Source organism: Elephas maximus, chromosome 4, assembly GCF_024166365.1.
Source record: "Elephas maximus indicus isolate mEleMax1 chromosome 4, mEleMax1 primary haplotype, whole genome shotgun sequence".
NCBI classification, from domain to species: Eukaryota; Metazoa; Chordata; class Mammalia; order Proboscidea; family Elephantidae; genus Elephas; species Elephas maximus.
Window position 1 is genome coordinate 153,451,959 of NC_064822.1, and position 23,270 is coordinate 153,475,228.

The 23,270-nt window shown below is 40.3% G+C and overlaps 1 protein-coding gene across 1 annotated transcript in view; it reads right to left on the reverse strand.

Annotated features, from left to right (window-relative positions):
- Window positions 1-21,121: 21,121 nt before the first annotated feature.
- The window catches only part of POC1B (POC1 centriolar protein B), a 116,971-nt gene continuing 114,822 nt past the window's right edge, over window positions 21,122-23,270 (reverse strand). The window contains exon 12 of the mRNA XM_049884023.1: window positions 21,122-22,651. Coding sequence (XP_049739980.1) covers window positions 22,547-22,651 — 105 coding nt within the window. The 3' untranslated portion in view covers window positions 21,122-22,546. The remainder of the gene's footprint in view (window positions 22,652-23,270) is intronic.

Sequence of the window (23,270 nt, forward strand, 5' to 3'; positions counted from 1 at the left end):
TGGGGAGGCAATAGAGATGTCTGTCAACTGTGGAATTTAAGCTCGCAGAGAAATGGGGCATTGTGCCTTGCTCAATTAGGCCTCAAAATCACCAGCTCCTCTGGCTCCGAAGGTAGTTCTTAGTCTCAGGTTGGTCTGTCTTTGGGTGAGGGGCAAGCCCCCTGAATGTAGTCCCCTCCTCTCCCGTGGAGACTGGAGGAGAGTAGAGGGCGGAGACAGAGGTGCAGCACTGAGGAAATAAGAATATCAGTGTATCAAGTTGCCTTTTCTTCTTTTAAAATTCCTATGCTTTCCCACAGGTGGATTTTGCTTTCTTTATACCTACCCAGACTTTCCTGCAGGCCCTGGTTACTGTTCACCTTCTCTCGGGACACTTCTGAAAAGAATATTGAACAAAGATTTCTTGCCAGTTCTCTCATCAGAGGTTAAATTCCAAAGGTTATTTTTTTAAGCCTTTATCTTAACCTTTTGCCTCATAATTTTGAAGTAAAACCCTTCCTGGGATGCGCCCTCACAAAGTGCTAAGAACTGAAAAAAGTGTCATTATTATACTTGCAGTAATCTCCAAACAACATCAGCCAATTCAAGTATTTGTAAATAATTTTGCCTAGGATGGTTTTGTTGTTACCAAGAAACTACTATGTTAGGTCAATACCGAGGCTTCAGTTAGATCTAATGCACACAATAAACAAAAATCAATAAAAGTCAAACTTTCCTCTTTTCCTTTGAAATAGTTAATGTTGCAAAAACAGTGCATTCATGTGGCTACACTGGCTTTGAAGGTGAGCCATGATTCATTCATGGCCGAAAGTAGGTGAGCGGTGGCTCCCGGAGCTCAGCCCTGCCCCCTGTAGGAAGTCTCAGTCAGTGACCTGTGCCTGTTTCAGCATCCAGTTAGGGTTATCTCTTTCTCCTTCCTTATCTTCCTCTCTTCCCTTCCTTTTCCTTCCTTTACTTCCCTCAAAACACTGCCCCAGAGGAAAAGACCTAAGAAACTATTGAAAATTTATATAACGTCTTACCCCAACTACTCTCTTGTCCTCCTTGAAATCATCAGCTGCTTGTTAGGTTACTGTCTAATTCATTTAATAAATTACTATGTGATGAGGTGTCTTATCACACACATGTGTATACGTTCATGTGCACATACACACACACACACACAAATTTTTAATGAGGTCATCAACACCTCAATGCAAAATAGTGATAAGAACTGAGAATCTTAGATCCTCCTCCACCACCAAGTGTTTCCTGCTTTTTTTATTCAACCATGGAGGTTGAATAGGGTTTGAAACTCTTTAGGGTTACTTTGGGATATGAGTAAACCATTAAAACCAAGTCTTGGGCAACAGACATGAACAGACACTTCACCAGAGAAGACATTCAGGAGGCTAACAAACACATGAAGAGATGCTAGTAATCGATAGCCATTAGAAAGATACAAATAAAAACTACAATGAGATGCCACCTCACACAGGCAATAATGGCACTGATCAAAAAAGGTAAAAAAACCAGAGAACAACAAATGCTGGTCACGTTATAGGGAGATTGGAACTCTCATACACCGCTGGTGGGAATGGGAATGTAAAATGGTTACAACCACTGTGGAAAATGGTATGGCGCTTTCTTAAAAAGCTAGAAATAGAAATACTATGTTGTTGTTAGGTGCTGTCAAGTTCATTCTGACTCACAGGAACCCTATATACAACAGAATGAAACACTGCCTGGTCCTTTGCCATCCTCACCATAGTTGTGATGCTTTAGCCCATTGTTGCAGCCACTGTGTCAATCCATCTCTTGAAGGTCTTCCTCTTTTTCACTGACCCTGTACTTTACCAAACATGATGTCCTTCTCCAGGTATTGGACCTTCCTGATAACATGTCCAAAGTACCTGAGCCAAAGTCTCGCCACCCTTCATTCTAAGGAGCTTTCTGGCTGTACTTCTTCCAAGACAGATTTGTTTGTTCTTTTGGTAGTCCGTGGTATATTCAACATTCTTCTAGATCACCATAATTCAAAGCCATCAGTTCTTCTTTAATCTTCCTTATTCATTGTCTGGCTTTCACGTGCATATAAAGTGATCGAAAACACCACAGCTTATATGGTCACTATGAGCCAGAATCGATTCAACAGCAAAGACAGTTTGGTTTTTGGTTTGGGTCAGGCACACCTTAGACCTTAAAGTGTCATCTTTGCTTTTTAACACTTTAAAAAGGTCTTTTGCAGCAGATTTGCCCAGTGCAATGCGTCACTTGATTTTTTGGCTGCTGCTTCCATGGGTTTTCATTGTGGATCCAAGGAATACTATATGGCCCAGCAATCCCACTGCTAAGTATATATCCTAGAGAAATAAGAGCCGTGACATGACTACACATATGCACACCCATGTTCATTACAGCATTACTCACAATAGCAAAGAGATGGAAACAACCTAAATGCCCATCAACAAATGAATGGATAAACAAATTGTGGTACATACACACAATGGAATACTACGCAATGATAAGAATAATGATGAATCCACGAAACATCTCACAACATGGATGAATGAGGAGGACATTATGCTGGGTGAAATAAGTCAGCCACAAAAGGACAAATACTGTATGAGATCACTATTATAAAAAATCAAGAAAAGTTTACACATAGAAAGAAACATCCTTTGATGGTCACCAGGGATGGGACGGACACAGAGAGAGAATCACTGATTAGATAATAGACACGTATTAATTTTGGTGAAGGGGAAGACAGTGCACAATATGGGGAAAGTCAGCACAAACTGGATTCATTTTCCGAGATTCATGCTTTGTATATTCCGTTTTCGGATTGCTAATGCCTGGACAAATTGAAGAGGAATGGTGCCACATTCATCCTCAAAAAGATCACTGCAAAATTCATCCTGAAGTAAAACTCTGCCAGTGATAGGATAATATCCATACGCCTTTTTTTTTTAGAAGGAAGACCAGTTGATATGACTATTATTCAAATTTATGCATCAACCACCATGGCCAAAGATGAAGAAATTGAAGATTTTTCAATTCATTTTCTCAATGGCACCTCACAAGTTGGTACTTCTGCAGTGTGAAACGGATCGAAAATCCAATCAGGATGCATTGATAATTGCTGGTGATTAGATGCAAAAGTTGGAAACAAAGAGGAAGGATCAGTAGTTGGAAAATATGGCTTTGATGATAGAAAGAATGCTGGAGATCGCATGATAGAATTTTGCAAGACCAACAACTTCTTCATAGCAAATACCGTTTTTCAACGATATAGATGGCAACTATACATTTGGACCTCGTCAGATGGAATACACAGAGAATCATATCAGCTACATCTGTGGAAAGAGATGATGGAAAAGCTCGATATGATCAGTCAGAGCAAGTCCAGGGGCCAACTGTGAAACAGACCATCAATTGCTCATATGCAAGCTCAAGCTGAAGCTGGACAAAATTAGAACAGGCCCACGAGATCCAAAGTATGCCCTTGAGTATATCCCACCCGAATTTAGAGACCATCTCAAGAATAGATTTGACTCATGGAACATTAATGATTGAAGACCAGGTGAGTTGTGGAATGACATCAAGGACATCGTAAACGAAGAAAGCAAGAGGTCATTAAAAAAGACAGGAAAAAAAGGAAAGACCAAAATGGATGTCAGAAGAAACTCTGAAAGTTGCTTTTGAACATAGAGTAAATAAAGCAAGTGGAATAAATGATGAGGTAAAAGAGTTGAACAGAAGATTTCAAAGGGCGGCTTGAGAAGACAAAGTAAAGTATTATAATGACATGTGCAAAGACTGGAGCTAGAAAACCAAAAGAGAAGAATATGCTGTGCATTTCTCGAGCTGAAAAAACTGAAGAAAAAAACTCAAACCTCTAATTGTAATACTGAAGGATTCTATGGGGAAAACATTAAACGACTCAAAAAGCATCCAAAGAAGATGGAAGGAATACACAGAGTTGCTATACCGATAAGAATTGGTCGACATTCAACCATTTCAGGAGGTACCATATGAGCAGGAACCAATGGTACTGAAGGAAGAAGTCCAAGCTGCACTGAAGGCATTGTCAAAAAGCAAGGCCCCGGGAATTGACAGAATACCTATTGAGATGTTTCAACAAACGGGTGCAGCACTGGAAGTGCTCATTCACCTATGCCAAGAAATTTGGAAGACAACTCCCTGGCCAACCGACTGGAAGAGATTCATATTTGTATCCATTCCAAACAAACGTCATCCAACAGAATGCAGAAATTATCAAACAAAATCATCAATGTCACACAAAAGTAAAATTTTGCTGAAGATCACTCAAAAGCAGTGGAGGCAGTACATCGACCGGGAACTGCCAGAAATTCAAACTGAATTCAAAAGAGGACGTGGAATAAGAGAAATCATTGCTGATGTCAGATGGATCCTGGCTAAAAGCCGAGAATACCAGAAAGATGTTTACCTGTGTTTTATTGACTATGCAAAGGCATTTGACTCTGTGGATCATAACAAATTATGGCTAACATTGCAAAGAACGGGAATTCCAGAACACTTAATTGTGCTCATGAGGAATCCATATGTTGAGAAAATAATCCGAGAACCTGACCTATGTGAAGAAGAAAGGGGCATCAGGATTGGAGGACGACTCATTAACAACCTGCATTATGCAGATGACACAGCCTTGCTTGCTGAAAGTGAAGAGGACTTGAAGCACTTACTGATAAGACCAAAGACCACAGCCTTCTGTATGGATTACACCTCAACATAAAGAAAACAAAAATCTTCACAACTGGACCCATAAGCAACACCATGGTAAAGGGAGAAAAGACTGAAGTTGTCAAGGATTTCATTTTACTCAGATCCACAATCAACACCCATGGAAGCAAAGCAAGAAATCAAACAACGCATTGCATTGGGCAAATCTGCTGCAAAAGACCTCTTTAAAGTGTTGAAGAGCAAAGATGTCACTTTAAGGACTAAGGCACACCTGACCCAAGCCACGGTGTTTCCAGTTGCCTCATACTCGTGCAAAAACTGGACAATGAGTAAGGAAGACCGAAGGAGAATTGATGCCTTTGAATTATGGTATTGGCGAAAAATATTGAATACACCATGGACTGCCAAAAGAATGAACAAATCTGTCTTGGAAGAAGTATAGTCAGAATGCTCATTAGAAACAAGGATGGTGAGGCTTCATCTCACATACTTTGGACATATTATCAGGAGGGACCAGTCCCTGGAGAAGGGCATCATTCTTGGTAAAGTAGAATGTCAGTGAAAAACAGGAAGACCCTTAATGAGATGGACTGACACCGTGGCTGCAACAATGGGTTCAAGCATAACATGATGGTGAGGATGGCATAGGACTGGGCCGTGTTTCATTCTGTTTTACTTGGGGTGGCTATGAGTCAGAACCAGCTCAATGGCACCTCACAACAACAGCAACGGTAGTGTTTTGTTCTGTTGTACATAGGTTCGCTATGAGTTGGAACCGACTTGATGGCACCTAACAACCATAACAACATGGTAAATATTATAACATATACAATCCTACGACAGCAGTAACAACAAACAATAATTTACAAGTGAATATATGCTAAATACTTGTGACAAGTTGTACAGGAGTATACCCCTGCACATATATAGGTATGGTTGTGGATATTTCTACATACGTATTTATATGTGCTGCATGTATATTTACATATATAATAGAACACACAAGAGGCACAGTTAGGGAAACTTGTTAGGTGCCATCGAGTCAGCGCCGACTCATAGTGACCCTACATGCAACAGAAGGAAACATTGCCCGATCCTGCGCTATTCTCATAATCATTGTTATCCTTAAGCTTATTGTTGCAGCCACTGTGTGGATCCATCTCATTGAGGGGCTTCCTCTTTTTCGCTGACCCTCTACATTACCAAGCATGATGTTCTTCTCCAGGGACTGATCCCTCCTGACAACATGTAGAAATTATGTGAGGCATAGTCTTGCCATCCTTACTTCTAAGGAGCATTCTCTACTTCTTCCAAGACAGATTTGTTTGTTCTTTTGGCAGTCTATGGTATACTGAATATTTTTCTCCAACACCACAATTCAAAGGTATCAATTCTTCTTTGGTCTTCTTTATTCATTGTCCAGCTTTCATATGCACAGAAGGTGATTGAAAACATCATGGCTTGGGTCAGGCGCACCTTAGTCCTCAAGGTGACTTCTTTGCTTTTCAACACTTTAAAGGGTTCTTTTGCAGCAGATTTTGCCAATGCAATGCGTCTTCTGATTTATTGACTGCTGCTTCCATGGGTGTTGATTGTGGATCCAAGTAAAATGAAATCTTTGACAACTTCAATCTTTTCCCCATTTTTCATGATGTTGCTCATTGGTCCAGTTGTGAGGATTTTTGTTTTCTTTATGTTGAGGTGTAATCCATATAGAGGGCTGTGGTCTTTGCTTTTATTAGTAAGTGCTTCAAGTCCTCTTCACTTTCAGCAAGCCAGTTGTGCCATCTGCATAACGCAGGTTGTTAATGAGTCTTCTTTCTATCCTGATGCCCTGTTCTTCATACAGTCCAGCTTCTCGGATTATTTGCTCAGCATACAGACTGAATAGGTATAGTGAAAGGATACAACCCTGACACAAAACTTTCCTGACTTTAAACCACGCAGTATCCCCTTATTCTGTTCTAAAGACTGCCTCTTGATCTATGTAAAGTTTCCTCATGAGCCCAATTAAGTGTTCTGGGATTCCCATTCTCCACTATGTTAGCCTTGATTTGTTATGATCTACACAGTGGAAGGCCTTTGCATAGTCATTAAAACAGAGGTAAACATCTTTCTGATATTCTCTGCTTTCAGCCAGGATCCATCTGACATAACAATAATATCCCTGGTTTTGGCTCTTCTGAATCTGGCTTGAATTCCTGGCAGTTCCTTGTCAATATACTGCTGCCTCTGCTTTTGAGTGATCTTCAGCAAAATTTTACTTGGGTGTGATATCAATGATATTGTTTGATAATTTCTGAATTCAATGGGATCACCTTTCTTGGGAATAGGCATAAATATAGATCTCTTCCAATTGGTTGGCCAGGTAGCTGTCTTCTAAATTTCTTGGCATAGATGATTGAGTGCTTCCTGTGCTGCATCCTTTTGTTGAAACATCTCAGTCAGTATTCCGTCAATTCTTGGAGCCTTGCTTTTCGACAATGCCTTCAGTGCAGCTTGGACTTCTTCCTTCAGTACAGAAACAGGCTGCTCAGCCATATCTTGAATAGTACCTGAGCCAATTTTTTTCCCTTCTTCTTTCTCTCCTTTCCCTCCCCTAGCCCATCCCTGCCTCCAAGTAAGATCCTGATGTTAGCTCCCCAAATGGTTAAGTGTTAACCAATGTTTCCTCTAAGACTGTGGAAAACAAGTGATATAGATCTAACCTGTCAAATAAGAGGAAGAAAGGCGCTAGCTACCCCCTGAGCTGATGGGATAATAGCAGGAAAAGATCAACATGTTTGAAGTATGACCACCGAAACCAAACAGAAGAAAGAGAGTGCACATTCCGCAAGTCCCTAAAACTTATGGCCCCTTTTCCCTTAAAAACCCGAGCCGACGGTAGTCTGGGGAGACAGACGACTTTAGGAGGAGATCATTCCCCTCTGTCTCCATATACTGATATATCTAATAAAGCTCTAGCTACCCACCTCACCTGTCTCGAGAATTGGCTATTTGCAGCAGGAGGCTCTAACTCGTGAAATTGCAGTAACAGTACCATTGGTTCCTGCTCATATGGTACCTCCTGAAATGGTTGAATGTCGACCAATTCTTATCGGTATAGCGACTCTGTGTATTTCTTCCATCTTCTTTGGATGCTTTTTGAGTCGTTTAATGTTTTCCCCATAGAATCCTTCAGTATTACAATTAGAGGTTTGGGTTTTTTTCTTCAGTTTTTTCAGCTCGAGAAATGCACAGCATATTCTTCTCTTTTGGTTTTCTAGCTCCAGTCTTTGCACATGTCATTATAATACTTTACTTTGTCTTCTCAAGCCGCCCTTTGAAATCTTCTGTTCAACTCTTTTACCTCATCATTTATTCCACTTGCTTTATTTACTCTATGTTCAAAAGCAACTTTCAGAGTTTTTTCTGACATCCATTTTGGTCTTTCCTTTTTTTCCTGTCTTTTTTAATGACCTCTTGCTTTCTTTGTTTACGATGTCCTTGATGTCATTCCACAACTCAACTGGTCTTCAATCATTAATGTTCCATGAGTCAAATCTATTCTTGAGATGGTCTCTAAATTCGGGTGGGATATACTCAAGGTCATACTTTGGATCTCGTGGGCGTGTTCTGATTTTCTCCAGCTTCAGCTTGAGCTTGCATATGAGCAATTGATGGTCTGTTTCACAGTTGGCCCCTGGACTTGCTCTGACTGATCATATCGAGCTTTTCCATCATCTCTTTCCACAGATGTAGCTGATATGATTCTCTGTGTATTCATTTGACGAGGTCCAAATGTATAGTTGCCATCTATATCGTTGAAAAACGGTATTTGCTATGAAGAAGTTGTTGGTCTTGCAAAATTCTATTATGCGATCTCCAGCATTCTTTCTATCACCAAAGCCATATTTTCCAACTACTGATCCTTCCTCTTTGTTTCCAACTTTTGCATTCTAATCACCAGTAATTATCAATGCATCCTGATTGGATTTTCGATCCGTTTCACACTGCAGAAGTTGGTAAAAATCTTCAATTTCTTCATCTTTGGCCTTAACGATAGGTGTGTAAATTTAAATAATAATCATATTAACTGGTCTTCCTTGTGGGGCTATGGATATTATCTTATCACTGACAGCATTGTACTTCAGGATAGATCTTGAAACATTCTTTTTGATGATGAATGAATGCATTCCTTTCAAGTTGTCATTCCCAGCATAGTAGACCATATGATTGTCCAATTCAAAATGGCCAAAATAAGTCCATTTCAGCTCACTAATGCCTAGGATTTTAATGTTTATGCATTCCATTTCATTTTTGATGACTTCTAATTTTCCTAGTTCATACTTCATACGTGCAAGTTTCGTTTATTAATGGATGTTTGCAGCTGTTTCTTCTTATTTTGAGTCCTGCCACATCAGCAAATGAAGGTCCTGAAAGCTTGACTCCATCCACGTTGTTAAGGTGGAGTCTACTTTGAGGAGGAAGCTCTTCCCCAGTTGTCTTTTGAGTGCCTTCCAACCTGTGGGGCTTATCTTCCGGCACTGTATCAATCTTTTCAGACGTAGAGTGCCGGGTCCTTCTTCCTAGTCTGTTTTAATCTGGAAGCTCAGCTGAAACCTGTCCACCATGGGTGACCGTGCTGGTATTTGAATACTAGTAGCATAGCTTCCAGCATCACAGAAACTCAGAAGCCCTCACAGTACGACAAACTGACAGACACGTGAGGGGGGAACTTCTTATGCCGATTGACCTAGATGTCTAAGAAACTTCTCAGACATAATCAAACACAAGGAACTGAGATAGTGGAGTTGAAGGCTCAGGACCATAGTCTCTGGGGATATCTAGGTCAGTTGGCAAAAAATAGTTCATAAAGATAATGTTCTACATCCTACTATGGTGAGTAGCATCTGGAATCTTAAAAACTTGCTAGCGGCCCTCCAAGATACAACTATTGCTCTCTTCATGATTGGAGCAAAAGACAGTGAAGAAAACTAGGCTCAAGAAAGCAATCAGTCCAAAGGACTACTGGCCCACGTGAACCACAGCCTCCGTTAAACTGAGACCAGAAGAACTAGTTGGTGCCCAGTCACCACTACTGACCAACCACTCTGACCAGGCACACAGTAGAAACTTCCAGATAGAGTGGGAGAAAAAATGTAGAACAAAATCCAAATTTATAAAAAAAGACCAGACTTACTGATCTAATAGACACTGGAGGAACCTCCAAGACATCCTTCTAACATGGAACTTAAGCCACTCCCGGAGATCACCTTTCAGCCAAATAATAAAAACCCAGAACCAAACCCATTGCTGTTGAGTCAATTTTGACTCATAGTGACCCTATGTAGAACAGCCCCATAGTGGTTCCAGGGAGCAGATGGGGGATTCAAACTGCTGACCTTTTGGTTAGCAACCACTTAACCACAGTGCCACCAGGGCTCCAGCTGAATAATAGATCCAAAAACACCAAACCCGTTGCCAGTCGAGCTGATTCTGACTCATAGTGACCCTTTCAGACAGAGCAGAACTGCCCCACAGGGTTTCCAAGGAGTGCCTGGTGAATTCGAACTGCCGGTTAGCAGCCATAGCACTGAACCACTATGCCATCAGGATTTCCAAATAAGAGATAGGCCTATAAAATAAACAATAACACCAGTGAGGAAGCTGTTCCTTAGAACAATCAATTATACGAGACTCAAAGGGCAACGTTTGTTCAAAAGCAAGAATGAGAAGGCAGGGAGGGACAGGAAAGCCAGCAGAATGGAAACGGAGAAACCAGGGTAGAAATGGGGAGAGTGCTGACACATTGTGGGGATTGCAACTAATGTCATAAAACAATTTGTGTATGAATTATTGAATGAGAAACTGGTTTACTAAGTAAACTTTCACCTAAAACACAATGAAATGTTAAAAAAATAAAAAATCTTTTGCCAAATATCTGCCTCAGGGCAGAATCAGAGCCTGATATTTGTGAGAGTTTCTTGAGATTGAAAATTCCTCAAGGCCATCTTAGGCTTGTGAGTCTGCTCTATTCTTTTAAATTCACCAGCTCAGCAGATGCAAAGGACAGAATCATTCAATCTCAGGGTAGGAGATGATCTTAAAGGATCTATCCTCTCTTCTAAGATACAGTTTTCCTGACAAGTTGTAATCTAGTCTCTCCTAAAACATTTCCAGGAGCAAGCCTTTGAAGGAGGCCTGTCTTACTTTCAAACCAAAAACCTAAATCTGTTGCCACTGAGTGAATTCCAACTCATGGCAATCTGTGCATTTCAGAGAACTGTGCTCCATAGGGTTTCCCATGGCTGTAATCTTAGGGAAGAAGATCTTCAGGCCTTCCTCTGAAGGTGCTGCTGGTTGGATTCGAACTGCCAATCTTTTGGTTAGTAGTCAAGCATAAACCATTTGTGCCGCCCAGGGACCTGATTTTACTTTCAGATAGTACTCATTGTTTGAAAAGTCTGCATTATGTTTGGCTAAAGTCTACCTTTCTATAGTTTCCACCCTGCTTCTACCTTCTGGAATAATATAGAAAATATCCAGTGTTTCTATCTGGCAGCCTTTCAAATTCCTGGAGGTTGTGGCCATGTGAAACTGGACCCCCAATATTACCAGGTCTTCCAATTTTTCAACAAAAGCTATAAATTGAGATTTTCTTATGCAGTTGTTTGATTTTTAAATATTGGCACCTAACGTAAAAACCAGAACACTGTAGATGCCAAATAAAACATATCTACTTTTTTTTTTTTTTTTACTGGGTGCCAGTTTGCAAATTCAGCCAAATCACCAGTCAACTCGACTGACGCTGGGTAAAGGATTACAAAAGGGAGGTTAGGAAGAGCTGCTTATAAAATAGTTTTTGCTATAAGCAACTGGGTTATTACAATGAGCCTAAAACGCCACATGCTTATATTAATGGTGAATAAAAATAGTCCAGGGTTGTAGTATCTCTAGTTTTTTACAGTGACAGTATAACGTCTTCTAATTGCTGATTGCAAAATGCCACTGGGAATGAGCTGAGCTTTGTTGTGCTGTCTTGAATAAGTATGTACTATATCGGAACCCTGGTGGCGCAGTGGTTAAGAGTTCGGCTACTACCCAAAAGATTGGCAGTTCAAATCCACTAGGTGCTCGTGGAAACCCTATGGGGCAGTTCTACTCTGTCCTGTAGGGTTGCTATGAGTCAGAATGGACTCGACGGCAAGGGGTTTTTTATATTGGGATAGCTAACTTGGGACCCTCATAGGCCACAACTCCTTTCATATGTGTTTTTCATGAGCACATCTTGTTCAAAATCAAGTCCCGTGAGTCTCCTGCCTTAACCACTCAGTTTAAGGTGAAAATGATGGGTGTATCGGATAGGTGTTCCTCTGAGTAAAAACTGCTGCCCCAAGCAGTGCATTCTTCTCTGAATGTTGCATCTTTAATTCTCCTTTTCAGAGAAAGGATGATCAACATCACCAGGCACTTTTGAAAATGGCGCAGAAAGAGGATGTTTTAGTTGTCCAGTGCCACTGTAACAGAAGTACCGCAAGAGGATGGTTTTAAAAAACAAATTTTCTCACAGCTTAGGAGGCTAGAAGTCTGAATTCAGGGTGCTGGCTCTAGGAGAAGGCTTTCTCTGTCGGCTCTGGAGGAAGGTCCTTGTCTCTTCTGAGCTTCTGCTCCTGGACAGTCCTCATGTGGCTTGGCATGTCTCTTCCCCCATCTCTGCTTGCTAGCTTGCATTTAATATCTATGAGTTGGAATCGACTCAGTGGCAACTGGTTTGGCTTTTTTTGTTTGTTTGGTACGTTTCAAAAGAGATCAACTCAAGATATGCCCTACACTAATCCTGTCTCATTAACAAAAAAGATAACCCCTTCCCAAATGAGATTATAACCATAGGCATAGAGGTTCGGATTTACAACACATGTTCGGGGGGAACACAATTCGATCCATAACAGAGGATTTAACAACTTTGAACTTTCCATGTGATTTTTGCATCTGGTTCCATTGTTATTGTTGTTCGTTGCCATGAAGCCAGCCCCTGACTCATGGCAATCCCATGCACAATGGAATGAAGTGCTGCCTGGTCCTGTGCCATGTTCATGATCGGTTGTGAATCAGACCATTGTGATCCATAAGGTTTTCACTGGCTGATTTATGGAAGTAGATCACCAGGCCTTTCTTCCTAGTCTTAGTCTAGAAGCTCCACTAAAACCTGTGCAGCATCACAGAAACGCATGAGTCTCCACTGACAGATGGTTAGTGACTACTCGGGAGGCGCGTCGGCCAGGTCTCCCTCAGAGAAGGCACAAATTCTGTGTCTGAACCACCATCGCCTCGCCCCTACTGTCCTTGTTATTAGAGTTCTAAACAGCAATAGCGCCCTGCGAGAATATCTGGTTTCCAAATGATTCATCTTCTCACAGACCTTGATATTCAATCCAGGTGTGGGAATAAACCGCGTAGCCCTTATGTTCCATCCCTGGGGCTTGGAAAGGCTTCAGTGAAATTCTATAGCAAAAGATGCAGGCGTTTCCCCTGAGTTCCTTTTTGTTCTGCTAACTTTTTATCTCTGAAAAGCAAAGGGATTTCCTCTGGGGATTAAGCAGAGAAACAAGCTAAAGTAGAGGTAGGATTTCATTAGAACTAAGGGAAGCAAAATATCCAGAAGTCAACTCAACAAGAAATCCTTTTTCCTGACCTTGGACTGTTTCCTCTTTATCTCCAGCTGAGAGCTGCAGGAATCCTGGCCCCACTGAGGTTTCCCATTCTCCTTTCTCCTGGCCGCGGGAATACCTGGGACAAACAGTACCAGTTGCCACTACCCGATGTGCATCAGAGCAGAGCTATGCTCCACTGGGTTTTCAGTGGCTGATTTTTTGAAAGTAGGTCACCAGGCCTTTCTTCCGACGTGCCTCTGAGTGGAACCTCCAACCTTTCAGTTATCAGCTGAGCATGCTAACCATTTGCACCATCCAGGGACTTTGGACAAACAGCAATGGTTACTTAAGCGAGGCGGAGAGGAATCTCATTCAAAAGTACATACAATGACTTTTTTTTCTTTGAAATTTTCAAGTTTTTCCATGTGTTATTTTGTTCACATTAAATCATTTTGAAATAAAAATTTAAAAATTAATAGGTGCCTCTCTCATCATAGCACCTTTTGGTTTGAAGAGTCAATGAAAGCATTAGAGGTAGAATGAATAATTTTCTCAGCGATAGATCTTAGAAGCTACTGTACGAAGAATGAGATGAAAGTAGAATTTCCTGTTCACAGAAAGCATCAGGTTTTGTAAGCTGTCCAACACGCTACTATACACATTCGTCCCAGTCACAGTTTTTATTGCAATCCAGGAATCTGCAGAAAGAGTAGGGTATGACAGTAAAGGGAAAGGATCTGTGTCAGAGCAGTTACCCTAAAGCTACCCTGTCATATTCATCATCTGTCAACATAAGGCTAGATAAAAAGTACGTATTTAGCAGCTATTCAGGAACCACTAAAGACGAACCCTGAAACAAACAATAAGTCATACTTCTGTTAGATCTGTTTCTCAAATTTTTACATTTTGATTTGTGGTTAACATTCACTTTCAATATGTTCAATGGTAAACGGAGGGAATAAATTCTAAGTAAATCATGTCTTTTATTATTTTTGAAGTTGTTTTCTTTTGATTATGATTAATTTCAAAAACTTTAAAGAGACACTATTGATTGTCAATTCTGTTTCTTTAACTTTATTTTCCTTGCACTTATGACCATGTCTTTTGTTTTTAGAGAGATACTTGGGTCATGCTTGAATTGCTTTGGCAGTTTCCCTTCTAATTTAACATACTGCATGTCTATTTTTGTTTAAAACTACTCTTCATTACATTTTGGGGTGTCTTCTCTGATCCAAATAATATTTAATGGAGTATAAGTTTTTCGTATTTCGTGTGGAGTTAAGCATTTTATTTTGTTATTTCTAATTTTATGATTTGCTCTCTGGATATAGAGCATATAGAAACCAAAAAAACCCCAAACCCATTGCTGTTGAGTCAATTCTGACTCATAGCAACACTATAGGATAGAGTAGAACTGCCCCATAGAGTTTCCAAGGAGCACCTGGTGGATTTGAACTGCCAGCCTTTGGGTTAGCAGACATAGCACTTAACCACTATGCCACCAGGGTTTCCAAGAGCACACAGAGTTTTGGCTTACTTATGTGGTCCAGAACATGGCCAATTTTTGTTGAAGATACATGTGGGAAAGAAAAGCAAATCTGCTTATACCTCTGTATAAGCCTGACTGATTACTTTTGTATAATTCTGTATCAGATGGAAAATCAAACTGTACTTCTGAAATGTTGAGATTCCATATTGCATTATATTATATATTACATTTCTGTCAATTTTCTTCACTTAGTTCTTTTTGCTTCATAAATTCACAATTTTTAGAGATGTGAGTTTATCCTCTTATTTTTGTTGTGAAATCTACTGTATTATGAGAAGACTCTTGTGAAAAACCAAAAACCAAACCCGCTGCAGTCGAGTTGATTCCGACTCATAGCGAGCCTATACGACAGAGTAGAACTGCACCATAGAGTTTCCAAGGAGCACCTGGTGGATTCGAACTGCCGACATCTTAGTTAGCAGCTGTAGCACTTAACCATTACGCCACCAGGGTTTCCGACTCTTGTGAAGGAGACCACAAAATTTAGGTGCCTGGCATAAGGAGAGCCTTCTGCCTGAAATGTAGTTCAGGCTCCATTTTGTTGTTTACTGCTCATTCTGAGCTGACTCTCAAAAAGCCAGATGCTAGAATAGTTCAGCAAGCCTTTAGGCTTCCCTCCCCTCCCTTCCTCTCACAGCAACCTCCTGAGAAGAGCACTTACTCAGGCTGACCTCCAAAACATCCATAGGTTAACAAGATGTAACTGACTCAAACTTTAGGATTAACAAAACAATGCTTAGGGAATCTCATAATTGTTTTGTGTCTGTTAAAGCATGATTTTGTAAATACCGATCAATCAGAATTTTTTCCCTGTAAGTTTTGGATTTTCCATACTTAAACTCCATGAAAAATTTCTTTCACCGAAACACTTTTGTGAATCCTTACAAAGTGCTGCCTGATCTTAATCGCTCTTGTCTTTCAATAAAACTCTTTGCTTTCAATGTAACAGAGACTCAAGTTCGCTCTTTGATACTCTCAAATCAGTCTTTATTTTTAATTGGGACACTTTTGAGATTTGACCCAAAAGAAAATGCAACTTATGTACTTTGCAAAGAAAATGCAACTAATGTACTTTGTACTCCTTACCAACACTTCCACCCCTTCTAACCTTTGCCTCTTGGCAAATCGTTGACCTATATTCCCAGTAAGCCCAGGCTCCTATTGTGTTACTTGGCTGACTCAGTTTGGATTTATGGAGGACAATCTGGTAATTATACTGTGTTCCTAGATTCAATGTATATTCATAAATCCTCTGGTGCATGAAGTCTAAAACCTCTTGACTTGCTAAGGCAAAATAGCTTTATAAGTCTTCAGGGAAAATGCAGTGTATAGTGTATTGATTATATATAATTCCTTTTAAATATCTACTAATATTTTTTTATAGACCCAACTATTTTTATTAAGTTTGCTCATGGGTTGAACATGATTTTTTGACAGTAACCTCCAAGTATTAGAATCAATCACTTTCCCCCCCTTTGGGAGCCAAAGAGTTCTAGCTAGAGAGAAATGGTTTATCTTTCAGTCCTCTTGGACACAGTATCCCTCCTGGGAACAACAGCAGAATTGTGTTCATTCTACACAAGAATGAAATGTTAAGCAAATGCCTGGACTACTTTGTCTTCAGGGAAGGTAAGCAAGTTATATCTGTTCTCCAGACAGCCAGAGGGCAAGGGTAGTATGAGGTCCAGGTAAGTCTTTTTCTTTATGACACTCATTTGATTTCACATTCCAGGCCCTCCCCCCACTTCTCATTTGTGACTCACCTTTATTTAGGATAATTATGGCATTAGTTTTCTCAGACTGAATACCTCAGGATTTACTCAATGGCTAACGTTTGGCCAGAAACTTGAAGTTTTCTGTGTATGGGAGGCTGATTTCTTTTTATAAAATTATTTTAACTGAATTAAAAAAAAATGAAGCATTAGCTTTAAATACCATACTTTTTTTTATTGTGTTTAAGTGAAAGTTTACAAATCAAGTCAGTCTCTCATACAAAAACTTATACACACTTTGCTATATACTCCTAGCTGCTTCCCCCTAATGAGACAGCACACTCCTCTCCCCCCGTTCTCCCCGTGTCCATTCAACCAGCTCCTGTGCCCCTCTGCCTTCTCATCTCACCTCCAGACAGGAGCTGCCCACATAGTCTCATATGTCTACTTGAGCCAAGAAGCTCACTCCACCAGTATCATTTTCTGTTTTATAGTCCCGTCCCTGTCTGAAGAGTTGGTTTGGGGAATGGTTCCAGTCTTGGGCTAACAGAAGGTCCGGGGACCATGACCTGGGGTCATGACCTGGGGTCCCTCTAGTCTCAGTCAGATCGTTAAGTCTGTTTTTTTTTTTTTTAACGAGAATTTGAGGTCTGCATCCCACTGTTCCGCATATTATTCTGAAATGTAGCCTGGGGAAACCAAATAGCTACCATTTATTGAGCACTTACTCTGTGACAGTTACATTTCATAAACATAATTTACATTATTTTTACCTGTTACAGGTAAGGAAACTAATCTTTGTGAATACCTTCCCCAAAGGTCACGCTGCAAGAGAATGGCAATGCTAGAGTTTGCATCCAAGTCTTTCTGGCCCTAAAGACTCTGCGTGTTAACTATTGAGCTATACAACAAATAGCGGGTCATAGTAATCCCCCTAAAACCCTTGCCTTTGAGTAGATGCAGACATTCCAAGGCTGTCAGTCTTAACTGAAGCAGACTGCCACATCTTCCTCCCATGGAGTGGCTGGTCAATTCAAAATGCTCACCTTTCAGTTAGTAGCCAAGTGCTTTAACCACTGTGCCACCAGGGCTTCTTTAGTAATGCCCACTCAGTCCTAAATATTGAGCATCTAAATTTTTACCTATGCTATTTCCTCCAGTCCATACACCCTAGTTTTAACTTTTTTTTTTGACAATAAGTGAAATAGCAATGTTTTGAAAACACTGAAATAAATAAAAATTCTCCTTTATTCAACAACTATTTGTTAAGCCCCTCCTATAAGCCAGGCAGTGTGCTAGGTGGGGAATCCAAAGAGGCCAGGCTACCTTTTCAGAAGATTGTCATAGTGGAAGAGGCAAAACTGTATTATATACAACCTCTGTTGTACCCGAGATTTGTAAAGAATGCTGTACAGACAGTAGAAAGTACACAGTGATATTCAAGCTGCCTTTTAAAGGATGAACAGGAGTTTTCCAGGAGTCTCTCGGTGGCACAAACAGGCATTGGATTAACTTAAGGTTGGTGGTTCAAATCCATCCAGAGGCACCTTGGAAAGAAAGGCCTTTCGATTTGCTTCTGAAATATCACAGCCTTGAAAACCCTACGGAGTGCATTTCTATTCTGCAACACATGAGGTCATCACCAGAAGTTGGAACGGACTTGACTGGAACTGGTTTGGATTTTTCGGGGAGTTTTCCAAGCAGAGAAGGGTTAGGTAGGGTGACAGGGAATAGCATGCTCAATTCAAGTGGAGTTGGAAAGGGAATAGTATGTCTCATCCAAATAATGGAGCTGGGGATAAGATGTACACTTGAGGGGAGAGGTAATGTGGAAGAGAAGGCAAGCAGTGGGAAATAACCTTGGAAAGGCAGAGGTTGAGGACACAGGGTGACAGCCTCATTTTATCATATAAAAGGCTTGGATATCTATGGTGCGAACCAGACAAGGGTCAAAGGCACAAATGTCCACAGGGAACAGGTAGGTAATGTGAAATTTTAGAGGGAAGTGGGTCTACAATAAGAGGGTGGGGCATACCTGCCCCTACACACGGAGTCCCGGCCACCAGCTTTAGCTCACTGCTGCCATGGAGGAATGCAGGCCCAGTGTCCCAGATCCTCTGAGTTTCTCAGAGAAACTACATTTTAATATAAGCCAGAAATCTACATTTTAATATAAAATCTCCAATTTTTAAATATTGGCAAGTTTTTTAACAAAAGGTCTGTGAGCCAAGCAAAATAACTCAGCAGCTGGATTTGGGTTTACCCCATAGACAAGTGGCTGGCTCCATCTCCGTTGGCAATGAGTAGTTCAAGTTTGTATTAAAATTTGGAATCCTTAGTAAAATCCTGAGATAAAGAATCATATGCAGCTAGGAAGGTAAAATATAACACATTTAACTTCTTTTTACATTGTATATTTTAAGCACACTCTAAAAAATTATTAAGTAGGTAAAATCTCCCTTGGGCTTGTTTTTCACATAGTCCACCCAGGCCCACTAATGGAACTTCCTATTTCTTCTGTACTATTTGAAATAATCTTCAAGATTAAAAAAAGATAATCTATTTGTAAATGAGATGCAGACTAACCTTTTGGAATGTCAGGCTAATGAAAATTTATCTTTAAAAGCCTCTGAAGCTCTTAACATCTACTTTAACAACTTGAATCAAGTCTAAGAGAAATATTTACATGCCAAAAAAAAAAAAAAGTCCTTTCTGCAGCAACCAGGAAGACAGTATTGAGAAATTCGATCGAGATAAGTTATCTAGTTGGTTGAACCAAATTCACTAACCAGATCATTTGAACCTGACAGCATCAACTGATATGGCTGGCGATTAAATGGTTCCTTTGGCTTTTTTTTCTTCAATCACAGAGATTCTGAGGACTCCCTCTTGGTCAGCCACTCCCCTGAAATTCAGTTTCTTCAAATGGGCTGCCAAGGTATACTGTTCAGGAATAGCTGAGAGTTTCTCAGATTTAATCATTTAATTGAACCCACTTCCATGGTAGAGGAGGAAGAAATCTGCAACTAAGTAATTGTTCCCATTTATTCACAAACTATTGCTGTGTGCCTACTGCAAGCTGGGAGCCCTTCTCAGTTCTGGAGATCCATCAATGATCAAAAAGCAGAGTCCCTGCCCTTGTGGATTTTACTCTTATGGGAGTGATTTATACATAAGGCAACACATGACACACCAGAAGGTAATGAACACTGGAGAACGTGAAGCCTGGTAAGAAGAACAAGCCATATAAGTAGGAAGGGTTACTATTTTATACGGAGTGGTCAGGGAACGTAGCTCTGAAAAGACACCCTGTGAGCTGAGGCTGAGATGCTGTGACAGATACCTGGTGGGGAGAGTGTTCAGGCAGAGGAAATCCAAGTATGAATGCCCTCAGGTGGGAGCTGTGCTTGTTCAAAGGAAAGCAAGAGTCACTATGGCCAGAGCAAAGGGAGCAGAGTGAGAAATGAGGGGGAAATGAGGGGAGGCTGAAGAGTAAAAGGTAGGGGGCACAGATTATGTACTATCAAGGTTTGAGAGTTTACAGAGTGAGCTGGGAAGCCCTGGTGGGTTTTGAGCGGAAGAGTGATAGGCTCTGGCTCAGGCTTTTCGAGAACCTCTCTGGCCTGCCTGCCGTGTAAGGGTGAAAGCAGGGAGACAAGTTAGGAGGCAATGCAGTCCTCCAGGAAAGAGGAATCCTTAGTAAAATCCTGAGATAAATCATGGCTTGGGCCATGATGGTAGCATTGGAGTGGTGAAAAATAGGTGTTTCATTCGTTTAAGGACTGGAATGTGGGGTGCGAGACAGAAGAGTCAAAAGTTTTCAGTTTGAGCAACTGGAAGGAGCATTGACACTTATTGAAATAGGGAAGACTAGCAAGGAAGCTGCTGGAGCAGGGATCAGGAAGCAGGTGTGGGGGTAAAGTTTGGTTTTAGACACAGGCTATTAGACTTCCAAGTGGAGATGCTGATCAGATAGTTGGACGTACAAGTTAGAAAAGAGGGGCTGGAATCTGATGAAGACAAAGGAGATTCCTCAAAGGTATTTAAAAAAAAAAAAGAGAGCGAGAGAGGAATTATCAAATGGCCCTCTTGAAAAAGTTTCAAAGCATTTTAACTGACGTCATCACTTTTTATATCACTTATAAAGGTCAGTGATGACTGTAAAAATATATGGCAACATATGTAAGAAGTGGCTAACGCTAGTTTAGTGGTTCTGAAAATGTGGTTCTCTGATCAGCAGCAGAAAGCTCACCAGTGAGCTTGTTAGAAATGCAAATTGGGCCCTCCTTCCTCCGTGAATCAGAATCTCTGGGGACGGGGGCCAGGAAACTGTGTTTTGACAAGTTCTCCAGGAGATCTTTATGCACATTAAAGACTGAGTGAACTTGAAGATAAGAAGTTTAGTATTTCCAGGTTTTAATCATTTAAACAATAAAAAGAACATTTTTTTGAAGGTAAAAAGTCTTTATTGTTTGAAGCACAAAAAAGAGTAAAAAATTTGTATGACATTTCTTAGTCTTCTCAGTGAGGTAATAAAAATACAATGCGACTTAGTCTTTGTAAGCTCTTGAAAATGTCTAAAAGTCCACACTTTGTATGATATAAAAAGGCACAACACACAATGATTTTTTAAAAAAAAAAAAGCACCTCACAGATACAACTGAAATTGCTGTAAGAAAATTTTCTAAACAGAGACTCACACATAAATAAGACTTCGCTTTGTCTTCTTTTCCCAAACATGGATGGCATTTTCCCTAGTCACTTACAAAAGCCACTTACAGACACCATAAATGTGGGTTGGTTTCATGTACCACTTCCTTTGTTTTTGATATAAGTTAACAGAAAAACAAGCTAAAATTAATTTGCCTTTTTTCTTCACTCTGATCTCTCATTTTGTTTAAGATAAAACAAGATTCTTAATTTGTAGCCGTGATCTTTTAGGATGCCTGGCTCATTTTCATTCTGTTTCAAATCACAATTCATTAAAAAAAGAGAGAGAGAAGACAACGATGCAAATGGTAGTTTTTTAAAGTGCTTATTACTCAGCTGCCAAAATAACCTAAGCAGTAACATTTCTTACGCATGTGTACATACATGGGTGTGTATTTTAAAATATCACTGTTGTGTCATCCCGGCTTTTGAGAACACTGAAATCACACTAACATAATCTCTGTGAGCCGTGATCACAGGTTTGGACACAACCCACCTCATTCAGTGCATTCACTCGAGAAAGAAAAGATACATGTGCTTCATGTATGTCTAACTCTTCGTCTTCCTCAGGTTGCCAAAGAATAAATAATATACACCATAAATTAAGTAAAAACCCATTGCCCTACGTCATGCATGTGAGCTTTCTAATTAAAACAAGTGTATTTTTGCTGCGGAAATTCTGTGCGCTTGGAATTTTTATTAGATCATCTTTTCAAGGCATCAGTAAGAAATGATAAATATATATATATATTACAATTGAAGGAAATAAAATGAGGTTGATCAGTAACTCAGGACGTTGTTTTAGAGGTAAATGAATTCTTTTACCTGGGGGTGTTGTTCTAAGGAAATACATTAATGCTTCAAGGAACTGCCTGAACATGGTCAATCTGAAATGATTTAACAATGAAATCCAGAGATTTTTGTTACTTTCCTGGCAAGATTTGGACTCCAAACAAAAACTAACATTTTAAATAATATGGGGGCAAATACAGTCACTTGAATGCTTATCACTTTATTACTGCAATTATAAATGGTAATACTTTAAATTAGTCCTTGACATTGATTTGTATGTTTAAATTAGTCCTTAAATATGCCTTTTGCCTTTTGCTCTGTGGCTCACGCTTTAAGAAATGCCATGATAATTAGCGCGGAGTTGTGTTGCATGAGGCATCCTGTATTACTTTCCTGAATATATTTACGTGGGGCAATTATCATGCCTCTGGCTCATACTTTTCTATTCAACTTTTCTGCTGGGAGGCAGTGAAAAGCCTTTGCTGATTTTCAAGGCAGTCTTTCAGTTTATCCTCTGTCAAAGTCAGTCGCTGCTCCAAGATTGAAACGGTCTGTAAAAAGGAGGAGAAGATCATCAATATTGGGTAGCGCCAATGACGATAATCGTTGCATAGGAGGTCCTTCTTAGAAATAACTGGAACACCTATGCTTTTGCCAAGTGGTTGGCTCAGAAATGAGCCCCATAACTTGCTATGCTTCTGTGCCCCAGACCCTACCACAGGGCAAAGCACTGCTGAGCAGTTTGAGGAAGAGAAAAAAATGGACACATGTGAGGAGAAAGGGCTCTACAGACAATTCTTATGCCCAATCTTCTAAGGCATCAGTGCCGGAGAAGAGACCACATGTGGCATTCTCAGTGGTGCCATAAACTGCATTGTAGAGTGGCGGCAAAATGCCACATGTCAGGCCCAGGTGCTACTTAAATGCCAGCACTGGTCATTCTGTAATAATCCCATTCATGGTAGACCAGACAGCTGGATAACTAGTTTACTTTGAAGAAATCATAACGATTGCTACAGTTCCCTGAACCAGAGGATGACAGTAACACCTCATAGGGTTATTTGGAGGACTGAATGAGATAATCCATGTAAAACATTAAATTTCTGTAAATTGGCAACTAGATCCAGTGGCCTGATGAGACTCAGATTAGATCCCTTGATAAAAGAATAG